At 58.6% G+C, this 23,564-nt stretch overlaps 1 protein-coding gene across 2 annotated transcripts in view; it reads right to left on the bottom strand.

Moving 5' to 3' along the window:
- NCS1 (neuronal calcium sensor 1) overlaps positions 1-23,259 on the bottom strand; it is a 45,745-nt gene extending 22,486 nt beyond the window's left edge. The window contains exon 1 of one of the 2 annotated variants that reach the window (XM_036913579.2): positions 23,042-23,259. In XM_036913579.2, coding sequence (XP_036769474.1) covers positions 23,042-23,105 — 64 coding nt within the window. In that variant the 5' untranslated portion in view covers positions 23,106-23,259. The remainder of the gene's footprint in view (positions 1-23,041) is intronic. The other variant, XM_036913578.2, reaches the window with a different exon arrangement.
- Positions 23,260-23,564: the final 305 nt, after the last annotated feature.

The raw sequence follows: 23,564 nt of genomic DNA, 5'->3' as shown, positions 1-23,564 counted from the left end.
CCTCCTTCCTGCCCTCTCCACCCCTCCCCACGTCCTGCCTGCCCTTGGCAGGACATCACTGGCTCTGAACAAGAACATGGCCCCCAGGTGGACAGTGCCGGGCAGGAGCTCTGTGTCCGGCCACCCCAGAAGGGGACAGACCCCCACCCATGCCTAGCTGGGCTGCTGGGAGGCAGGCAAGAGCAGCCTGTCCCGCACAGGGCTTGCCTCTCTCTGGGTCCTGGGGTGGGAGAGCCAGACTGTTGCGTCCAGGCCCACATCTGAGATGCAGTCTCCCTGTCTCTCATCCCTGGGGACAGCACAGTCAGAGAAGGCGCTGGCTGCCCCAGGCACTCGGGGGCAGTGCCTGCAGGTGGGGAACCAGGAAAGGAAGGCTGGGCCCCACTCCTGGGCCCCCGCAGTGCCCTGCACCCTCCCCTCCTGGGCCTGCCCCTCCAGCCCCTCACAGCAGTCAGTCCCAGGTTTTTTTATAGGCAAGATGAGAACAGAGCCGTGAACCAGAGCTGCGGCAATCCGTGGAGAGTGGCTGGGCCTCCGGCCAAGCCCAAGTACTCATTCTTTATTGAATCATGAAACCAACAAAAAGAATATCTTCTCCTGAAAAGTACTGAATCAGTTCAGGTTGGAACCAAACCATTGTTTTCTCTAAAATCTCGGGACAAGAGCATCTAACCACCTCCCAGGCCACACTCACTCTGCAGGGGCACCTCGGGAGAGCACCTCCAGCTCCCTGGGCCTCAGTGCTCCCGTTTGTGAAGAGGGAATAATAGCGACAGTACCTGCTGCATGAGTGGTCCTGGGAATTCAACAAAAATGGGTGAAAAAGCTCGTGAATTCCTGGCAACGGGCCTCAAAAGTGCTCAATGCAGGCATGTGGAATGAATGAATGAGTGAATGAATAAATGACTGCACAAACGAACAAATGGACAGGAAGGCGGGTAAGGGTGGAGTCACACAGATCTCTTCCCAGGGAAGTCAAAAGAGAGGCCCAAGGGGGTGTCTCTGAATTGCTTGTGCCTGATCACACTTGGAGACGCCACTTTTCAAAAACCGCTTAAAGCATGCTGGCAACAACCGCCAAGTGCTGGGCCCGCAGCGAGCCTGGCCCTGTGCCAGGTTGGGCCTCTGCGCTTCAGCTCAGGGCCCTGGCAACAGCTGCCAGGGGAGACAGCATTACTCTGCCCTGGGTCCAAGTGGGGAAACCAAGGCACCAAGGGGCCAGGACACGAGGTGGTGGAGCGGGTCAGAACTCGGGTCTGTGGCTCAGCAGCCTGACCCGCAGCCTGCGACCCGGCGGTCAGACTCAAGCCCTTCCTCGCCAGCACTCTCCTCCCACGAGCCCAAATCACAGCCTGGGGGAGACCTGTGCCCCAGCAGGCCACTGATACAAAGCAAGCAGGGCCGCAGGAGATGCTGGTCCATTGGCCAGGCCTGGGGTAGAAGGATGCACTTTGGCAGGGGATGCGGGTGGGAAGGGGGTCAGGCACGGGGTGCAGAGGGAAGGCATCCCTGTCTAGCCCAGGCTGGGCTGCGCTGGACCCACACCTGCCAGTGCAGGACAGCAAGGGGCCAACAGATGATACTTAAAGCCCCAACCTGGAGGCACAGGAGACCCATCAGAGCACAGCAGGGAGCTTAGGCACATAGTCTGGGGCCCGACTAGATCGCCCGGGTTCGGTCCAGCTCCACAGCTTACTAGCTGTGTGTCCTAGGGCAAACGTCCTCCCATCTCTGAGCCTCAGTCTTCTCATCAGGAGAACGGACTTGCAGTAAAGGTTAAAGTGCTTGGTGCTCTTCACCTGCACAAGAATCCCACAGGTAGGTGGTGATACTTTTCCCCAGTGAGACTGAGGTTCACACAAGTCCACTTACTTGCCTGAAGTCACCTGCCAGGAAATGGCTGGGGCAGGACTGCATCCAGGGCCCAGAATGGATGTCCACTTGTACGCCTTCCCCTGACCACGAGTCAACCAATGAGCCATGTGACCTTGTGTGACCTTGGCATCATGTAACTTGAGCAGCAGGAGCTGGGTCGTATGTGGGACCTCACAGGGCTAAAGAAGTCTTCCCAGGAATCCCCCAGCTCAGAGGTCCCGACTCCCCCTGACACCCTCAGAGTCCCCGTGCCTCCAGCCTCCCGTGTACCTCCTCAACCCTGCCCCCAGCAGGTCCCCAGGATGTAGCAGCCGTGGGAGGTGGGGGGAGGGGACAGAACTGGCTGCCCCCTCCCCTATTCCAACGTGCCCTCTAGAACACTGGGAGATCAGCAGGCAGCCAAGCCCCAGGGGATGTTACCTGGGGTGGGGAAGACAAGCTCCATACTTTAAACAGCTAATTAACCTTTAGGAAACAGATAAGGCCACCAGGTGTGCCCTGGCAGTGTGGCAGGGCCCGCAGGTGTCACTGCCTCACTGCCTGGAGCCTTGGGGGGCTCTGGAAGGGGGCTGGCAGCAGGCAGCCCTCAGGGGGGCCTGCCGACCTACCCCCAGCCTCTCCACCAGGCAAAGGCAGGCCTGCGCTACCAGCCCAGCCTGGAGCTGATCGGTGTGAAGCCCACTGCTCAGGTGGGGCAGACGAGCCAGGGGAGGCCACTGACGAAGGAGCCCAAGGGCGAGGCCAGAAGAGGCCCGGCAGGACCTCGGCGCCGGTTGGCCGGACACCAAGAGCTCTGCTCTTAACCATTCTGTCTGGGTTTCCAGAAGCTCAGAGATTCCCACACCCCCTTCCTGATTCTTCCCTGTCCTCCTGTTGGATGATTAACTTGGGGTGTTTCTTTAAATCAGCTCTCTCTTTACCTACTAGCCCAATCGAGCTCCAGCCTAAGCAATTATATCTATAAAATTACCGCCAGCCTGCACAGCACTGCTCGTGTCATGTCGAATATACAACAAAAATATAACTGTTAAAAGATGATTGTCCTTGATCAAACCTGGCCTCCCTAATCAAAACACACCCCAACATTGTGTACCCCCTGATTTGATACAGTGAGAAAACATGGTTTCCAGAGTTCTCCTGCCAAAAATACTTAACCTGAGTCTAATCCTGAAGACATAACCAGACAAATCCAGGTGGGACATTAAGTCAGTGCCATGAAAGGTAAAACAAGGCTGGGGAGACTAAAATGGCAAGGCTACCAAAGGCAGATCTCAGTGCCTGGACTGGGTCCTGAATGCAGGGGTGAAGACCAGCGAGAGCGGGTATTCCTGGGCGGCCGGACGCGCCGGACGGTGGGCTGGAGACCGGCTGCCCTGCTGGACTCACTGCTGACTTTTCCAGGAGTGGTACTAATACAGAGGGTATGTGGGAGGATGTCCTTTTTCCTTGGAGATGTGCCCTGCAGGATTTAGGGGTGAGGGTCTAGATGCTGCAGCTTATTGAGAGAGGCTCAGAAATACATGCACATATATTTAGAAAGAGAGAGAAAGCAAACTGGGCAAAATGCTGACAGCTGGCAAATCAAGATGACGTCTACATTGGGTGCTCACTGCACTGTTATTTCAACGTTTCTCTTGACTTTTGAAAATAAAAACTTGGGGGGAAATAATTTGTCCTCATCAGCCCACAACCTGTGTGTCCCCACATATACCAGAGGGCCAGGGGTCCTGCCCCCAGCAGCTCTGGCGACCACAGGCACTGGGAAGGAACATTATGGGGTCCCTCTGCCTCCAGCCTGCACCCAAACACCGGAGCAGGACCTCCATCGCACCCCCCTTCTCCAGGAGGCTCTATCCAAGTGTGAAACTAACAGGCATCTACCCACGCTGTACTTGCACTTGGAGGGTATACACTCGAGGCTTGGAGCTCAGGGCCCAGCTGGAAGGAAGGCTGTCCTCAGGGCTACTGGCCCCCCGTTCTCTGCCCACACCCAGCCTGTGAGCCCCCCAGCTTCTCCAATCCGTCCTGCCTCCAGGCTTTAGGACCTGCCATTCCCTCTGCCCAGAAAGCCCAGCAACCTCTATGCACCTTTCCAATCCCAGCTGAGAGGTCTCTTTGCTAGGAAGCCCTCTGACCCTGCCACAGCCCCCTGTAAGCCCCCTGATATGTAGCAATCACTGCTTTACATAGCATGCCATCCCATAAGCTCCACAGAAAAGGTCAAGGGCAGTAGGGGACAGCAGTAAAATAGAGTGGGCCACAGGGGTCGGCCCAGCCAGTGCCCCGGGGAACCTTCTTATTGCAGGGGGCTGTGCTCACAGTGTGAGTCCATGTCCAGCCCTGGCAAGCACACAATAGAAGCGCTTTGCCCTCATCTTACCAGCTAAGCCCTGGAGGCCAGGGCACTTCTCCTGGCATGCCCCGGCGTCACCCTCAGCACCTGGCCCCGTGCCCTGCACACAGGAGGCATAGAATAAACCCTTGGTGACTCCCTGTCTTCACCAAGCCCTTAGCTGGGTTTAGAACACGTCCTAAAATGTGTTTCCCACAACATGTTTATCTTCACAACTACCACTGGCTTTAGCCAGATTTGAAAACGAGTTGCCTTTCTCCAGCACACTCCCGCCTCCAGGCCAGCAGGGACCAGGCTCATCTGGAAACCACAGGGCCAAAACGCTGGGAGGCTCTGGGTCAGCAGCCCGTCTTGGCCATTTGTAGACTGGGTTACTCCAAACAAGCCACTTATCCTCTCCGAGCCTCAGAGACTCCGTCTGAACCTGGGGTATGAACTGCTGCCAGGCAGAGCCAGCAGGAGGGGTTCTCCAGAGGCGGGAAGTTCCCAAATCGGAGCAGGCATAGCGGCCGAGAGCGGCCTCCTGGGTGCTGGGCTGGCAGACGGACGCCTGCTGGTGGGGAGGGGTGGGGAGGGGTGGGGAGGGGTGGGAGGGGGCCAGCTTCCCCCACCCCCACCCAGGCAGGCTCGCTGGCTCCCGCCGAATCCCCGGGCATCCCCGGGCGGGCGCTCACAGCCCCCCTGCTCCGAGGCCGCTCTGTGCAGCTCCTCCCTCGCACGCAGCTCCTGTCTGCCAGGAAGGAACATGGGAGCCCGTCTCTGGAGGCCAGGATAAATGTTGAGTCTGACTTTGATTTCCCTAAAGCAAATATCTCTCTCCTGATTGAAGCTCAGCTCAAACATGGTGGGAACAGAAAGCAGGGGCTGGCGGCCTCCACGGAGGCGCTGCTGCAGAAGGAGAGATGGGGGGCAGGCTGCGAGCTCTTCCCGGCCTCTTCGGCCACCTCCCGGGGCCAACCCAGGCCCTTGTCCATCTCCAGGGACAAAGGCTGGGTCCGGTGTCAGTGTCGGTCCGTGCCTCCCCGCCCTCACCAGCTGAAGGGAACCTGTTGGCCAGGGGGCTCTGGTTCCCACAACACAAAAAGAGGAAGTGGGGGAATGATGCCGTTCCTCACTAAGCGGACCCTCCCGTTAGCCCTGACGCCTTTCATCCATGAGAGCCCCGCCTTCCAGAAGGGCAGCTCCCCTCCCTCAGCCCCTTCCCAGGTGCCCCAGGCCCCTCCCTCTCTGCTCAGTCTCCAAACACTAGGGTCCTCAGAGTCCGCCCCTTGGCACCCACCTCAGGTGCTCTCAGGGCGGCACGTGCCCCCCTGCAGCCCTCGCTTCCAGGCTCCTCCCCAGACGGCCCCCCTTTGCTCAGCCCCGTCCACCCCACCTCTCACTCAGTTCGGGGACCCCTCATCCCCACGGCCCGAGGGGACCCCTCTTCAGACCAGACCTCCTGCCCTGGTCCGCATCCTGTGAACACCCCTCCTCCTGACCTGGACACCCGAACACCCCTGCTGTCTCGGGCCAGCCTGGGTCCCCCCGTGCAGCTCTCCACCAGCCTCTTCTCTGCCTCCCCGCCCTCCACCTCCCTCCTGTCCACTCCCCACCCAGCAGCAGCCAACCACCTAATTTGGCCATGACCTTCCCATCTTAGCAAAGCTTCTTCAGAGAAGGGAGGGGACCTGCGGGTGGGCCAAGGTGCCCCCTGGGCACAGTCACCCCCACCCCAGGAGGGGCGGTTTCCTGCAGGGCGGGTGGCACAGCATGGCAGTCTCATGGGACTTGGATTCCGGGGCTGGCCACTCCCTTGGTGCATGACCTGCCGCTTCCCCTGTCTGGGCCTCAGTTTCCCTGTTTGTGAAAGGGGAAGGGCTCCTCCACCTGCCCACAGCAGACATTACCTGGCTTTGCTCACTGTGAAGAGCTGCGCACAGAAGGTGGGAGGAAGACAAGGAAGAAAATTAAATGCCTTCAGGGTTTCCCACCCACAAGGTGGCCCACACCCAAGGGCTGGGTGAGCAGACACCTGCTGTCTCTGATCATCCAGGTGCCGCAAGCTGCCCCGGCCCCAGATGGCCCCCTACCCAGGCCACGAGGGCCCCCGTCTCACAGCCCCTGAGGTCAGACAACACAGTTGTCTCCGGGGCAGTTTACAGGCCCCAGGAAGTACACTGGTATTCCTGGGGCACAGGGGGTCCTGGCTGCCCACTTGGCCACACCACTTCCCCTCTCTGTAGACTCCTGAGATTGCCAGTCACCCCACGAGGTGACCTTCAGGAAGCGAGTCAGCAACCATGGAGCTGTGCCCCAGGAAGCAGCCCATGGACACCTGAGGGGCGGTGTGGAACCAGAGGGTGGGCACACGCTCACGGCCAGACAACCCAGCCGGGTGCCAGAGGCACTAACGTGCCGGGCACCTGGGACGGGGGGTGTTGGGCTCATGGGCAAATGGAGCCCTCTGCGGAGCAAACGGAACGCGAGAACACGGCCGGCAGCCACCCGTCTGAGGTCCCTGGGGCTGGGGCTCTTATTCGATGCTCCACTGGGGTGGGAAGGAAGACGGCTGCCCCTCCACCAGCCCCGTTCCTGTTTTCCATAAATGCCCAGCTGAAGGGGAGCTGGGCCTCAGGGCCAGGCTGAATTTCTTTAGCAAGGAGGCCTGGCCTCTAGCCCAGAATTACAGGTACTCTAGGCTGAGCTGGGCACTGAGGGAGCCCCCTGAGCTGACAGCTGACCCAGGAGGAGCGAGTTCCCCGGAGCCCCAGCCCCTGCATCCCTCAGCGTCCCCCCATGGGGTGGCCTGGCCTCCGTGGTGCTCACCACCTCCCCCAGGTGGGCTGAGCCCAGCGGGGCCCACAGCAGCCACAGGAGCCGGGACAGGGCGCAGCCAGCTTGCTGAGGCCATATGCTGTTCTGTGCAGGCGCACCCGCAGGGACCTGAAGACACCAGCCGGCCCCCACAGACCCATCACGACAGACCTGCGGGCTGCTGCCCTGCACCACACCTTCCCACACAGGGTTGCAGAGCCCCACAAAGCGCCAGGGGTCAGGCTCGGGCCAGCGCTGGGCCCCCCCCGGGCACCTGGGACCTGCCCTTTGCCACCTGTGCTCAGGCCTGGCCGACCTGCCTGAAGCCTCAGAAGCCAGCTCTCCCACCACGGACCTTTGGCAGACAGGCCCACCCACCCTCTGGTCACGGTGTGACCTTAGTCAGCGTGCTCCCCCTCCGAGCCTCGGTCTCCTCCGTCACGGGGCTGCTGTCAGAGGCAAGGGGAGGACGCACAGGTCAGAAGCACTGAGCGAGCCGGCGCGTGGCCAGTGCTCAGCACAGAGACACGGAGCATCATGAGGACAGTCACAGAGCTCAAGGGTCAGGGTCTCACTGTCATTGGGGCAGCAGTGGGAGGCGCAGCTGGCAGGGCCAGGCTGTGGGCCGATGGGAGACTTCCTGGGACTCAGAGGAGCCAAGCCCTCAGGGGACCACAGGAGTGAGAGGCTTCTCAGAGCTGCTCAGACCCCAATTCAAACCGCCCTGTGTCCCACTTGGCCCTCAGGCTCCTCCCCGAGCCCCAGAGAGCTCCACGGCTGAGCTCTTACGTTGCACCAGGCCTCCGTCAGCCCACCTTGCTGATGAGGAAACTGAGGCTTCACAGAAGGGCAAAGGCACTCATCTGGGTCGCATGGACAATGCTGGCGTGAAGGTGGGAGCCTAGGTCCGTCTGACTTTGAAGCCCAGGTTCAAGAAGGCTTCAGCCTGGAAACAGTCACCTGCAGAAAGGGTACCACCCACCGAGTACCCCCACCCCGGCAGGCCCTGGCAAGCCCTGGCTGAGTGCCTGCTGTGGGCCAGGCACCAGGGTGCCTGAGACTTGGGGTGCACAGTCCAGCAGGGAGCAACCGGCTCCTGCCCATCAGAGCACAGCTTGGCGGTACCTCCCCGAGAGCCAGACCCCTGGGCTCATCTTTCTGGACACTGTGATTCTTGCCACTGTTAGATGCATCAAGTAAAGATTGATTCATCTCCCACTCCCAGCCTCAGTTTTGTCATCTGACAAAAGGGGTAAGGATGTCAACTCCGCACAGCGTACAGGCCGGGGAAAGTGCTTCATCCCCATAGCAGGGCCATGTGGTAGAGCAGTCCAAGGGCTCCCCAGAGGTGCCCCTTGAAAGCTCCTGAGGGAAAAGGGCTGGTGCCCCTCAGGAGTTGGGGACAGAGTCCCAGGCAACCATGGAAAACAAGATACGGTTCAAATCTAGAACTAGCTCAAAGGTTTCCACAACTTTTGCTTCCACAATTCTGCTCCATTATTTATAAATGTTTATTTTACTCTAAAAATAAAGTTACAAAATACATTGATTTTAATTTCTGTATAAGTTAAATAACTTCTCCAAAAAAATTCTTAAGTAAAACTGCAGGAAGATGTACTTTGGCTGGTGGCTTCCAAGAACAGCAAGATGAAAAAAGGTGCCATTAACGAGGCATCTCCTGTGTGCCCATGCCAGGCTCAGTGTTTTGCATGCATCTGGCTCATTCAGTGCCTGACCGATACTGTGAGGCAAGGACTTTGATTATTCCCCTTAAACAGTTCAGAAAGTGAGGCTCACACAGATGAAGCCACCTGCCCAAGGACCAAAGTCAGTGTGCAGAGGAGCTGGGACCAGAACCAGGATCTGTGTGCCACCAGCCCTTGATGGACAGTCGGGTGTTTAAGACGTCACACAGATGCATTCTGGGTGTTGCCTTCTTTACATCCTGCCTGACTCCTAAACTGTATCATCTGGTCTCTTCAAAGAGGCACCAAGTCTTTGGCTTCTCTGATTACCCAACAAAGGGCTGCTGGGGCCAGAAAACAAAGGTCCTCAATATCTGCTGATCTATTACCCACTGCCTTTGACTGAGTGACCCAGACCCAGTCACACTGCCATAGGTTCGAATCCCGGCTCTCCCATATTCCAGCTGTGTGATGCTGGACAAGTCAGTTAACCTCTCTGAGCCTCAGTTTACTCATCAGAAAACTGAGGATGATAAAACCTACCAGAGCTACCTACACAGAGAAAAGACTAGAAGGAACTAGATGAAAATGTTAACAACAGTGACAGAGAAGCAGCATGAGGCATGTTTTTGTTCTCGCCTTTGTGATTTCTGCCTATATTTTCCGATTTCGCTCTTCGCCAATGGCTGGGGGCACCACGGGGCTGGATCTGTGCCTGAGCTGCAGCCAGACAGTAGCATCTGGTATAGTAGGTGTTCAGTGTACATCTGTTCTTGTGGAACACATGTGCTAGGCTTGGTTTAGGTGGGAAAACTGGAAAGCAGACACGCCTACTCTGTTCTCTAAAATTCAATTACGCGTTCTAATAAGTGGACTTGCCCTGTTGACTACTCTCACACGCTTACTCGCTGGTTCTGTCTCCCTCTTTCTCCTCTCTTACACACACACACACACACACACACAAACACACATCCCAAGGTAGGACTCCAAGAACTCACTCCCCAGGACAAGCCATCTCTATTGCCTGACTGAATCTTCCAGAAGAGTGGGCCCTGAAGGCAGTGAACCACACCTCCTTCCTTTAAGACCTTGGGGAAAGGGTGAGTTTTCTCAGGACTCCTGGTGGAGAATCTCTTAAACTTTTCAGAGCCAAGCCAAACCATGTGCTCAGAGATTCGGTTCAGCCCAGTTCCACGAACGTTTTCCAAGCACCTGCCAAGGTCAGAGGCCGTGGGAGGCACTGAGGTGCCTGGTCAACCAGAAGAGACTTTCCATTCTTCAGCCCATATGTACCTGGGGAAACTGAACTCACCTCTCTGAGCCTCAGTTTCCTCTTCTGTAAAAAGAGGGTGGTTGGTGACAACACCTTCTATACAAAGTGGTGAGAAGGAACAAATGGGATTTTTTATGCCTTCATTCATCCACCGATTAATTTCTGAGCACTAACGTGGGCCAGGCCCTGAGCTGGGCTCTGGGAAAACAGCAGGGACACAGACACAGGCAGTTCTTGGTCCTCTGAGTCCTTGATGTGACCGGAGAGCCGGACCTAAAGCACACAGCCACACAGCTGATGATCTGTCCTGAAGAAGGGAGAGTTCAGGGCGCTATAAAAGCATAAAGGGGAGCCAGACCAGTCAGGGGGGAGGGCGTTGCTTCCGGAGGAAGGGCACAGAGGAAGGCGTGAAGGCCGAGAAGGCCTCAGCAGGCAGGGGAAGGGAGAGGGCTTCCAGGAGGAGGAGGCCCGTGTCCAAATCTCAGAGATGACACAGAGTATGGTGAGGTCAGGGGACCTCAAGAAGCCTCACCTTGCTGGAACAACACAGGAGCCAGAGTGTGGCGTGGTCCAGGCAGACAGCACAGAGAGGGCCCCCAAATGTTACCAATTGCTACTGCTGTCAGTAAAGATGTCACAGAACCCCAAGACAAGGTGGCAGGTGACCAGGACCAGTAATGTGGGCACCAAGGAGGGAAAGGGGCTGCAAGAGGCCATGGACAGTCTCCCCCTTGTACCCGCCCTGCCTGCGGTGTGGAGCACCTGCCGCCCTGCCTCAGCTCCCAGCCCTGAGAGCAGATGGGAAATGCTGGGTTCGTCTCCATCACGGCTCCAGCAGACCCCAGAGCAGTCATGGCCCATAATGTCACAAGCACCAGAGCAGGGGGACCTCGGAATGGGAGCGGCAGGGGGGCACTGAGCGACCTGGGGAAGCCCCCACACAAGGAGAGACAGAAACAACACCGACAGGACGCAGAGACTAAGCAGGGGCTGCAGCTGGAGTGGGGGGCGGGCGGTCACCAGGACTCAGCCCTGCCACACGGCTGGCACTCCGCTTCCCCTTCTGCTCAGGATTCAGCAAATCCCCTCCTGAGAGTGCCCAGCCAGCCTCGGACCCCAGGGCCTGCACTTGAGCTGCGCTGTAGCTGAACAGCCCCAACAGGGGCTGCAGAGGCTTCTAGGGCACGAATCCCAGGGCATTGGCCCAGGCAGGTAGAGGGGGCTGGAGCCCCAGGTGCCAGGGGGCCAGGTCCTGGGCAGCAGCAGGACCCCAGCACTGGAACTCCAGGCAGTAATGTGCACGCGGAGGCCCAGCCACAACCCATCGGCCTGCCAGAAGCCCCGAGAAGGTGGCCCGAGATCCTGGGCACAATTCCTGCTGGTGCGCCCTTCAGCCAAGGGGGCCCCCATCCCCTAGTGTGCCCAGTGGCCTCGCCTGGCTCCCCTGATCCCCAAGACTGGCCCCCAGCAATGCTGCCCTCCAGATGGGGCCCATGCACCTCATCTACTCTCTGGCCACAACACAATATCCAGGTCCTCGGAGTTGCCACACTTTGATGCTCCCAGGCCTGGAACACGCTATTCCTCCTGTCTGAAACACTTACACCATCCCCCTCCCCCATGAACCACCCCAGACCCTCCCTGTGCTTTCTCAAATCCTACATCTCCCTCAGGTAGGGCTGCCAAATTTAGCAAACAAAAAAACAGGATGCCCAATTAAATTCAAATTTCAGATAAGCAATCAATAATTGTTTAATGTGTCTGGCAGTCCTACCCTCAGGTCTCAGCTGAAACATTGTCTCTTCCAGGAAGCTCTCCCAGATGCATTCAGACCCAGCAGACTCTGAGGCATTCATTGTGCAATGCCCCCATCTTGATGCCCTCATCTAGCCTAGTATCTGTCTCTCCACCAAGCTGTGACTGCCGGGAGGGCCATTCATCTGGCCACCCTATCTGCCCTGGTGCCCACAGCACCTGGCCGGACAGCAGTTCCACAAAGGCCTGAATTAGGAAGTGAGGGGGTGGGGCAGCTCGGGGATGCCCTCAGCCAGACTTGCCTCACACAGGCACCCAGGGCCTCCAGCTGTTCCCCCACAGCTGAGTGGGCCTCCTCCCCCAGATGTGCACCAGAGCCTTCTCACGGCTCCCCCAGCCCCGCAGAGCCGGAGCACAGGAAACGTGAATGAGGGTAAGGCCAGCTAGCAGGCCCCCTCCTTGATTTGATGGCTGCTGTTCGTTTTCATTAAGATCATGTTCCACTCAGGCCCTCCTCCCAGGCAGCCTGGCAATCATAATTGCCCACTGTGCCCGTGCGGGCTACTGAGCCGCGGAGGGGAGGCAGGGCCACTGGGGCAGGAGCACAGCCGGCAGGGGCTTGGGGCTGCCGAGCTCTGCATCTGCCCAGCACACACACCATGGCTTTTTGAACAGAAGGGAAGCATTCGCTTTTCCCCCCACAGTTGCCAAAAATAGCCCCATCTCCCGCCTTTGAACAGGAATCTTTTGGTTCCCACAAAGAGACAGGAGCAGGAGGGGCCTGGAAGGAGGGGCCACGCTGGCTGGCTGGACCCCTCCTCATGCCCCCAGCCCCAGAAGGGGAGAGGGCCCAGGGTCCTCCCCAGGCCTGACCTGCTGAGACCCAGCCTCCCAGGGCCCTGCTCCTCTGGACCCCCAGCTGCGGCGAGCCTCCCACCACCCAGCCCAGGAGGTAGGAGTGGGCCGGACAGGGGCAGAAGGGGAAGCCCGGAGATGAGGGGAAGAAAACACCGTTTGCTCATTAGTTTGTTCTTTGGCGTGTTTGTTTTTCCATTCAGTCCAACAAACATACGACAGGCCCTCCTCCAGGAGCTGGGGTACGGCAGTGGCCGCGCGAGATGTCCTCGGGGCGCTCACGGCCAATGGGACACGGACAAGGCAAACACGTCCTCACAGCCAGATCTGGTGGGGCTGCCGGCGGGGCCCAGGGCCTCACCACAAGGTGGCCTTTGGGCACTGGTGCCAGCTGAGCGCGGGTGATGGGTGAGGCAACAGCAGGGTCAGATGAAAGGCTGCCGCTGAGTGCCCGTGGCCCGGGGCACGGACCCCCACTCAACTGGGCAGCAAGCCCCAAAGAGGCCTCTTCCTGTTTTGTGTGGAAGCCACCAGACGCAGAGAAGGGGCTCAACAGCTCAGGAGCCAGGTCCTTCTGCCAGTATCTTCACAGTCATTTCATCCACAGTCCTGGGAGGTGGCATTACTGTCATGTGCCCATTTTACAGATTAAATAAGGAGGCTCCATGGGAAAGGGTTTGGACGAGGTCCCAGAGCTAATGAGAGGAGATGGATTTGTACTCAAGCCTGGTGGGTCGGTGAGCAGGAGCTCCTGACACTACACGGCCCACAGGCCATCTCAGCTCACGTCCACCTCCCACCAGTTCCATCGAAGAAAAAGCAGAGGCTGGGGGAGGAAGTGGTCACAGGGCTGGGAAGTGAAGAATGAGGGATTTGAACCCAGCTCTGTCTATCTCCAAATCCAGGGCCCTTTCTGGTTCCCACAGCAGCCTCTTAGTTTAAAAAAAAAAAAAAAAAAGAGGCCACTTTCTGTCCTCAAAAGGCCAGAGCAGTGGGGAAGCCGGGGGAGGCTGGAGAGAGAGAGAACGGCACTCCGATCCCACTTCCTAGCTGAAAGCCCAAGACTGAAATAAAAGCAGCACAGGGCTATTTCTGCTTTGGGTTAAACATTCCTCAAAGCCACATTCCTCCCGCCCTCCTGCCTCTCTCCTGCCAGCGAATCCAGAGCACGGTGGCCTGGAAGCCCTGCCAGCTTCCTGGGGCCACCACGTGAGACCAGAGGCAGCAGCCGCCCTGCACCCCTTCCCAGGCACCCCCAACCCGGGCTCACTAGGTGGGGAGCACCTCCCCCTCGGTGGCACAGTTCAGGGTACCTTGGGGCTGAGAAAAGGCGACACCCCATCTCACAGAGAGCGGGACAGCTGGGGAAACTGAGACCCTGAGAGGGACAACCAAAGGCTACAGTAAATCAGGCTAGAACCAGGACCCCAGATTCCGATTCCCTGGTGATCCCCCTGCCCCCAGCAGACTGTGAGTCAGGAGCACAGGTAGGGCCCACCCAAGTGAGCAGAGGAGCAAACCAAAGCAACGCGAGGGAAGCTGAAAACCGAGGTGTTCCCAGGCCTGCCCTGTGCATGGCTGCAGGCTGTACACTGCACAAAAAACAAATCCACCAGATGCGTTCCAGCCCTCAAGGGGCTTACAGTCGCCGGGGCAATGCTGCCAGACCTCCAGACCCTGAGGTTCCGCTGCCTCCATAACTCCGGGCCCCACATTGCCCCTGTGAGGGCTTTGTCTCTTCCTTCGTCACAGACACAGGTATAGGCACCCTGGGTGTGCGTGACCTCCTCTGGCTGCCCCCAGCCCCTGCCCAGCCTCTGCTGGCAGGATCCCTGAGCGCAGGGATGTGTAAAGAGCACCGTAAAGTGCAAAGCACTGCAGCGGTGCTCACAGCTGGGGGGATTCTGTGAGGTCAGCCCAGTGCCAGGCCTATGGTCAGCACCCAAGTCTCCCCTGGGGTGGGGCAGAGGCTGAAAAGGCCCCAGAGGCCTAGGGCTGGGGCAGCCACCCACGCACACTCCTACTGGCACTCCCTGGACTTCCTGAAACACTTCAGCCGCCTTCCTGCAGGCCTCAGCTCTGCCTGCACCCTGGACAAAGCCAAGGCCAAGGCTGCCCCACATCCCCTGCAGGAGGCAGAACAACTAGCAGCGCTGTATGTTCACAGATGGAAGGGTCCTGCCCACCATGCAACCTCACATCCAGCCCAGGAATCCAGGACATCTGGCCAGTGTCTGACTGCCAGCAGCTGCTTGAATGCCTCCAGTGATGGGGTGCTCACTACCTGACACAGCAGCTCTAAGATTACAAGGCTCACAGAGACTGTGGGAGGTGGGCATGTGGAGGGAGGGCCTGGCTTTTGCAGACAAAGATCTGAGCCTGAGCCCCAGCTTGGCCACTGACTGGCTGGGAGGCCTTGGGCCTGTTTCTGAACTGGCCTGGGTCTCCTTTCCCTCATCTGTAAAATGGGCATAATAGTGTCTATTTCCAGGGCTGCAGGAGGCCACAGTCGGGGAAATCTGTACTCAGTACTCCTGGCACCAAGAACCCACCTGGTAAACGGGAGTTGTCACTATGGCCCTTCCTCCCCAAGGATATTCTCCCACTTCCTGGGAACAGAGGCTCACTCTCCCATTGCCGGAGACCACCAGGGCCAGGGCAGAAGGAGACCAAGAAGTGACCAGCTTCTGATTTGGCTCCCAGCCTGTCTGGGCCTCACCCCTGGGCACCACCGCCCCCCATGCACATCCACGTTTACAACCTGCACAGAGCTGCCCGCACCCACACCAATGTGCACACATGCGGGCACAGACATGCTGACTCACCCACTCCCGACACACACCACGACCCCGTCACTCACACCTGGAGCACACCCACGTGACCCTGGGCTCACGCACATGATCCACAGCACCCACCCCGCCACACACCCACACCACGCACCCACGCTCACCCCCAATTACCCGCATGCCCTGAAGCAGCTTCTCCAGGACCCACCCACAGGGGCTCATTGCCACGGCCCAAACGCCAGCTGTGCCACTCACCGGGTGTGTGGCCTGGGGCCAGCTCAGTGCCCTCTGAGCCTGTTTCCTCATCTGTAAAATAAGGACCACACAGGACTCCTGGGAGGGACGGGGATGAACGCACTTGAACACTGAGCTGGGCCAGGATCACGTGACGTGCATGAGCTCAGGCTCTCACCACGCCGACGGCCCCTGATCTTTACATGCCAGATCACAGATCCTCTGCCACCTGGGGTGAGCTACGAGATGAGCCACCAAATTCAGTGTCTCCGCCCCCCAGGGCAGCCCTGTGTCATGGAGGGGTTGTCATCCCTAATTTGTGATGAGAAATTGACCTGTGGAGAAACTGAGAACTCTCTGCAGCCAAGACAGCCCAAGGCCCAGGTCATCAGACCCCAGGACCCCACCACACCCCACCCAGGGGCCCCAGTGTGGCCTCTGCACTAGAGTCTCACCATCTGGCAATCTGAACATTGTACAGAAAGGGAAACTAAGTCCCAGAGGGCATGGGTGACTCCAAAGCCACTGTCCAGGCTGTGATGGCTCTGAGATTGAAGCCCAGGCAGGCAAGTCTCTGGCCGTCCAAGGCCACATCACGAACAGATCCTAAAGCCCAGCCTCTCAGATCAGGGCCCCCCTCCCCAGGCCGGCAAGCCGGGAGCCCAGCACAGAAGGGCTGGCGGCCAACCAGCCAGGCCCAATGCAGAGCTGTGACAGCTCACCCTGTGACCGTCCTGGGGAGAGGCCACGGACCAGGGCTCTGACACAGAAGGCTGAGCAGCCTCGTCCACGTGACAGCATTTACTGAGTGCTTGTTACATGGGGCCCTGTGTCCACCCATGGGCGATGCGCTGTTGTCTGTCCCCATCTCACACACGAGGCCCCCCCACAGCTCAGAGTGGGAAGGGGCTTGCCAGGGTCACACCGCCTGAAGATGGCAAGCTGGCCCGCAAGCCCTCCACACTCTGCTGTCCCGCCCTCAGCTGCGATTCTGACCCCAAGTTCAAGTCACCTGGAAACTCGGCGTGTTCACTGGCGATACTCGCTGCCCTGATGAGCAGACCACACCCGGGATGTGCAAAGTGCTTATCGCATAATGTCAGTAAGAAGGTTGCTCTTTCTCATTTACACTGCTTTCTCCCTTACCTTAGAGTAAGAGATATTTAGAACAAGATGACCCATGTCAGAAGGAAGCAAGACATCCCATCGCAACCCAAAGCTACCCCATCACGGCACGGTGGGAGGTGCCCCGACAGGAGTGAGCAGCCCCATGCTCCTGCTCGGTATTTGGTAGTGACCTTGAGAGAGATACTTCACTCCTCTCGGATTCAATTTTTCCATTTTTAAAATGAGGGCATCGGACTCCATGCCCCTGAAGTCTCCTCTACTCAAAGATTCTAGGATTCATTTAATAGTCACCAAAAAATGAATATTCAAAGAGTGAGCTACTCTTTTCTTCCCCATAAAATCAGCAATAATTAAGAAAAATAATAATACTCGGTGCTGGCAAGAGTGCAGGGACATAGACACTCTCTCATCCACCTTTGCTAATATGTTAACTGGAACATACTTTCTGGGGGTGATTTAACAATTTTTCTACCAAAAGCCTTTTAAGATGTACTCAGCATTTAACTCCAAAATGTCATTTTGGGGATTTATCTCTAAGAAGAGATATGTGCAATGATGTACAACAAAGATGTTCATGCAAAGATGTTTATCATGGCACTGTTTATATATTGGCAAAAAAAATAACCTAATTGTCCAATGGCAGGGGATTAAATAAAAAATACGTTGCAGTCATATGCTGCATTACTAAAGAATCGTGTTTTAGAAGAATAGTTGATGACATGGGCGTTCACAACTGTCAGGTTTTCTAAAGTTAGAAAACTCCAAGTATATAATCCCAAATTTACAAGATAGTGAAACCTATATAGCAAGTCCTCCGGAGTCTTCCTTCTAAATAAATCTATATTCTGTCCTTCATGTATGTCATTCCCACTGACAGCCAGTTCATCACTGCAATCAGCCCTGGCCTTGATTATCACCTCCTCCTCCAAGCCATTCTTGGGACTACAGACAAGAACAGTGTCCCAACCCAAGTCTAACATGTCTGCATCACCTCTTTCCATGGCCCCTCAGCCATCTCAGAAGATGTCCAAATCCTCTGCCAGGGCCTTCGGGGTCCTTGGTGAAGGGTGATAAGAGCTTGGCCCACTGGCCAGCAACACTGCCCACAACCTGCCCCGGGGGAGCTCAGGCCTGGCCTGGGGAACAGAGGAAGGTGGGTCCAGTCCCAAGGCTGCAGCCCAGAGGACTGCAGGAGGATTTCCAGGACCTCCCTGTGAGATACATGACGCCAGGATCTCTGGGGTGTGGGTGGGGACAGAAGGAGTCAGACACACTTAACAGGGAGCCAGAGGAGGCAGAAAGAGCCAGAACGGGCGTGAGCAGGAGGCTGGGGCTCTGTGACCCTGGCAGGTTGCTGTCCCTCTCTGGCCTCCTCCACGTCTCTCTCTGCACCACGAGGAGGCAGGCCGTCAACCCACCCAGCCCATCCTGCTCTAGAGGGCAGAGGACCTACAGCCTACAACCAGTCGCCACCAGAAGTCGAAAGGGTCTCCTGAGAACCAGGCACACTGCGGATCCCTTCACACACCCTGAATCCTCCCCACCTCTGGGGCCGCTGTGCTGCCTGTTTTCCACAGGAGGAAAGCTCGTCGTGACAAGGGGCTGCCCATGGAAAGCCAAAACCCTGGCACATCCGGCCTCCGAGGCCTCTGTCCCTCCCTGAGACTGCTGCCAAACAGCCCCATTCTGGCCCACACTCTGGACCTCAAAGCAGCCTCCCCTTGGGTCCAGGGAGTCACGTGGACAGGTATTACAGATGAGCAAACCAGCGCTCAGAGAGGGCAAGCGACTTGACCGAAGTCACGCAGCCCAAGTGAGGACCCACCCCCATTCTCCAGGATACTGAGTTCTTTCCTGACAACAGACTTGAGGCTTCTTGCCCAGGCACCCGCTTTGGTGTTAAGAGTCTGGCCTCGGTTCCTCTTGCTGCCACTGGGTTGCCTTCGGTGGAGAGAGGGAGCAGCCCCCTTGGCCTTCCTGCTGGCGCACAGGAGGTGGAGGGACTGCAGAAGCCGCCTTCCTCCCTCTGGGCCTTCCCTCTCCTGGGCCACTTGACCCTGGCCTGGCTATGGGGCCAACTCCCTCAATTGTCCCAAGATGGGTGCCAGATACTACCTCCCCCCAAGGCAATGTCTGGCCTCCTCTGGTCAAACAGCGGGGGAAGGACGATCAGAGAACAGTCCTTATCCTGCAGGGAGGGGCCCTCATGGGACCTTCCCAAAGCCAGAGAGGTGCAAGGGCCTGACTAGTGACACGCAGCATCTCTCAGCCCCAGACTCCTGCCCCCGAGCAGGGGTCCCCCTCTCTGCTCCACGTCGCAGAGGTGTCGGTGCTGGGCACCCTGACCTCCCATCCGGTGCTCACCCCTCCACTAGCTGCCCCATGCCGGGCACCACTCTGGGCACCAGGAAAAAGGCCGGAAAGACTCAAGGTTGTCGAGCAAGGTCAAGGCAGAGCCCGGGCTGACCAAGAGTGACAAAGAGGAAGTGCCCTCCTCTGAGTCCTTAACAGAGGGTCCCTGGCGGTGGGGAGGATAAGGGACACGGGGTGGGGAGGGCGTGTGTGTGTGAAGGTTTTTGCCTCTTGGGGCTGCATTAGGCCCAAAAGCCTTTAAACTGATGCGGCTCAGACAGTGACAAATAGCTTGAGCCCTGTGATCCTGGTGTTCTCAGACTCCCGAGCTGGTTCTGACCTGAGCGCAGGAATCACATCTCCCTCCTGACATCTCTGTCTCCAGCACTGAATGAGCATCCGGTGAGAGGCAGGTCAGGGCAGCCTAAAAATTAACCAGCAGTGGTGAAACAGGAACCTGCTAAGATTCAGGCAAATCAAAGACCCTGCCTTCCTGTGCCTCCCGTGTGCCGGGCACAAAGACCAGGGCTGGGGGAAGAATCCTCTGCAGAGAGATGACCTTCACCCACAAGGGATATTTAAGACCACCTCAAGATACAGCTGAACTGTGTAGTTAAAACAATGCTAATAACGACCACTAACACACATCCTTGCATCCTTGACAAGCGTGTGTCATACAACCCCTTACCATGTGCCACATGTTAGGCTGTATGTGAATTATCCTGTTGACTGTTTACATGCCCCTGGAGCCAGATACCAGCAGCACACCCATTCTGCAGAAGAGGACACTGAGGCTTGGTCAGGCAAGGGGCTGGCCTGTTTCACGGCCGAGGCACGTGGAGATGACGACAGCGTCACCAACAAGCTGGAAGAAAGTGGGCCAGACCTCAGAGAGACCAGGCTGCAGGTCACACTGCTCTCTGAGACCCGGCGGGGTGGGGTCCTCCGCCTCTCTGGAACCTCCTACTGCTCCTGGATATGAACTGTGCCAGGAAGGGTGAGGATTGGGTCACGGGGCACTGACAATTCACAGACTCTCCTCTGCAGAGGAGGAAAACAACCTGCTCTGCAGTGGAAAGCCTAAAAGTCGGAGGATTTTAGCCAGGCTGAATCCAGATGTGTCTAGCAAGGGCCACCCAGCATGAGCTGTTAGATCTTCCACTTCCTCACACACAGAGACCACCAGAAGAGTCGGAGAATCATCACCAAGTAGCCAGCACTGACGCGGGCATGAACATCTGGGGCTCCCCTCTGGGTTATCGCAGCCAACTGTGCGATCCCAAGGTAGCCTAGGATGCCAGGTGATGCTTACATAAGCCAGGACCCCCAGAACCAGTTGTGGGGTCCCAGGAACCAAGACCTGCATGGTAAACACTTGTCAGGGATGCAAATTCCTGGGTGCAGCCCAGACTTTCGGACTTATCAGAAATCTGGGAGGGCAACCCCACCTAGGTACCTTGGTATTTAGCATGCTCTCCGGGAGATTCTGACATCTGAGAGTCCTTCCGAAGTGTTCCTCTCCTGACTGCTTACAGAATTCCCTGAACAGAGAGAAGATGGTTCTGCTCCCCATCAGAAGGAAGCTCACTGGGGGCCTTAGAATAAGCTAGGGGCTTTCTCTGTCTTTCTTCCTGGGACACTTTTCATTCAATAAATTATCTGTGGACCTACTAAGTGTCAACACAACAAGACAGACCAGGGCCTGGGCAGAGGGACGGCATCAGCCAGGGAGACAGACAGGAGGCAAATGAACCCACCTCTGCCAGCCCCGCCCCTCATTAGGGTTCTACAAAGGAAAGGTACTCGGCTAATTCTCTCCCTGATCAAAACTGTTCTGTGTCTCCAAAGGCCTTTAAAAATAGCCCACCCAGCCCAGTACCACCAGGCCAGCTCCTAATAAAACCCTGTGGGCTCAACTTCTCCCAAAGTTGACAGATCTGCCCAGAGAGAGGGGGGTGGACAAAATGACCACCCCGGGCCTCTTGCCATCCAGAATCCACATGGGCTTACAGCACAAACCAGAAAGAGACACACAGAAGAAAATCCCCTTCTGACCCCTTGGCCTGAGCACTGAGGTCTCTCAAGGGATACAACTTTGGAGACAGACCCAAGTTCAAGTTCCTACACTGCCTAGTGACCTGCCACTGAATCATGGGCACACCTGTTCGCCTCTCCAAGCCTTGGTTTCCTCATCCATAAGTGGGATAGTAACAGTGCCCACCATGCCCAGGGCTGCCGCGTAGCTTCAGTGTGCTAACAATGCAAAGGGCCCAGCGTGGGATGTACGCAATAAGCAGGACACCGGGCTTCATTCCGGTGGCTCCCTGCTCCACCATGATGGAGACACCCCGTGCAGCCCAAGCCCAGCACTCCTGGTGAGGCCCATGGTGCCCTCTGCCTCCGTGGGCACAGGATCCGAGGAAGTCCTGCCTGAAGCCTGCCTGCTGACAGCTTTGGGCCACATCTGCGCTGAGCCTGAAGGAAGGCCCAGCAAATCTCACAAAAGAGCAGCCAAACTAGGAAGGGCCCCCCACCCACCTCAGAGAGAGCGTAAGAGCAGCCAGGACGGAGTCCCTGGTCCTCAGAGCTTCGCTTCTTCAAGGAGCAGCGCCTGGGATGGGAGCTTCCTGCTGCGGAATTCCACTGGAGAAGGGCCAGTACCTCTCAGCAGACTATCCCCCCTCAGGGAAGCCCCCTTTGTTTCCCGCCCACGGGGGGCCAGGGACATGGAGCTAAAGTGTGGGCTTGGACAGACCTGCAAACGTGCCCGGAAGCCCGATGGAGTGGGGGAGGGGGCCCAGAGGTTGTGCAATGCACCACCAGAAGCTGCCTCCCAAGCCTCTGGCAGCACATGGGGTTGGGCGGGCAGTCAGCTGCCTCCAGGGAGGGTGCACAGGGGCTGGACCCAAGAAGCTGCCCAGGTACGGGTTCTAAATTCCAGCCCAAAGCTGGGGCCACTGCCCCTTTCCAAGTCAGGCTCCCAGGCAGGCAGAAGCCCTTCCAGACCACCCAGCCCTCCTTCTCCCCACCCAGAAAAAGAAAGGAGAATCCCGGTGCCATTAACCCCTGCATGCCGAGGCACCTCCCAGGAGGCTGCCAGGGTGGGAGAAGTCTGGTATGGGGAAATGGGAGAGGTGAGGGGACGGGAGAGTTGGGAAGTCTGGCAAGTGGAGAGAGACGCCCTGGGTCAGATCTAGGGAAGCCGAAGCCGACAGACCCTCTTAGGGGGAGCATCACGCAGTCAAATGATGACATCGCACAGATCACCCATGGGGGCACAAGCCCATTTCCCAGTCTAGCAGACATATGGAGGAAGGGAGGGGAGATCAGAGCCGGAGCAGAATTCAGCCTGCAAATAAATCCTGCAGCCAATGGGGCGCCCAAGACCCTTCCCCGCCGCCGCTGCCTGGAGCTCTAAGTCTCGCCACCCCCCGTACGCGATCGGGGGCCAGAGAGGGGGCGACAGGCCAACCTCGCAGCAGCAGCGGCGGCATCGTGATGCATGAATCACCCACCCCGCTGCGCTCGTGCCAGTCGGCTCCGCGCAGCCGGAACCATGCCGCAACCAGGCGCCCCCTCCCCGGACCAACGCCGCTCGCCCTGGCACAGCCCTGCCCTTTAGGGGCAACTCTGCAGAGAGGGGGCCGCGGGGGGGCTGGGGCTTTCCCTCCCGGCCTGGGGTGGCCCCGCGCAAGCTGACAGGCGGCCCAGTCCTGGGAGGGGTGGGGGGAGGGGTGCCCTGGAACAATAGGGCCAGGTGCGGGGCTGGGGGCGCGGCGGGGGGCTCCCGAGGGGCCCGGGGCGCGGGCAGGACAAGGCAGGGGCGAGCGAGGGCCGCGGCGTGGAGGGGGTGGAGGGCGGGCCCGGAGGAGGGCGGCAGGGGGGGGTGACCGGCGGGGGGGAGGGGCGCGGGGGGCGCGGGGCGGGGGTCCCCGGGGCGCGCACTCACAGTAGGTTTTCCTGGTCAGCTCCTCCACAACTTCGGGCTTCAACTTGCTGTTGGATTTCCCCATCGTCGACGGCCGCGACCTCCGCCCCCGGGCCGGACCCCGTCAGGGCGCCCAGCGGGAGCGGCTCGGCCGGCGCGGGCCGGGGCGGGCAGCGGGCTGGGCGCCGAGGGCCGCCGGGCCGGGCCGGGCCGGGCTGGGCCGAGCTGGGCCGGGCCGGGCCGCGCCTTTGTCTGGCTGTGCCCGCGCGGCCCGGGCGCTGGGCTCCTGCGCGCCGAGCTGCGCTGCGCGGCTCGCGGCGCCTTGGCCGCCCTGGGCCCGGGGCGCGGGGCAGCCGCTGGGCAGGCCCGGGCCGTCCGGCCGCCGCCCTCTCGGGGCGCCACGGCGCGGAGCTGCGCGGGGCTGGGCGCCTACGCGGCCGCGGCTGCCGCGGTCGTCCCTGGTTACTGGGCTCCGCGGCACATGCTCGCGGCTGCGCTCCTCTCGCCGCCGCCCCTGCGCTCCCCGCCCCCCGGCCCCCGCCCT

The sequence above is a fragment of the Manis pentadactyla genome, chromosome 3, assembly GCF_030020395.1.
Source record: "Manis pentadactyla isolate mManPen7 chromosome 3, mManPen7.hap1, whole genome shotgun sequence".
In the NCBI taxonomy this organism is placed as follows: domain Eukaryota; kingdom Metazoa; phylum Chordata; class Mammalia; order Pholidota; family Manidae; genus Manis; species Manis pentadactyla.
Note: the sequence above shows the minus strand (reverse complement) of the source record. Positions and strands in the feature narration are given on the sequence as shown.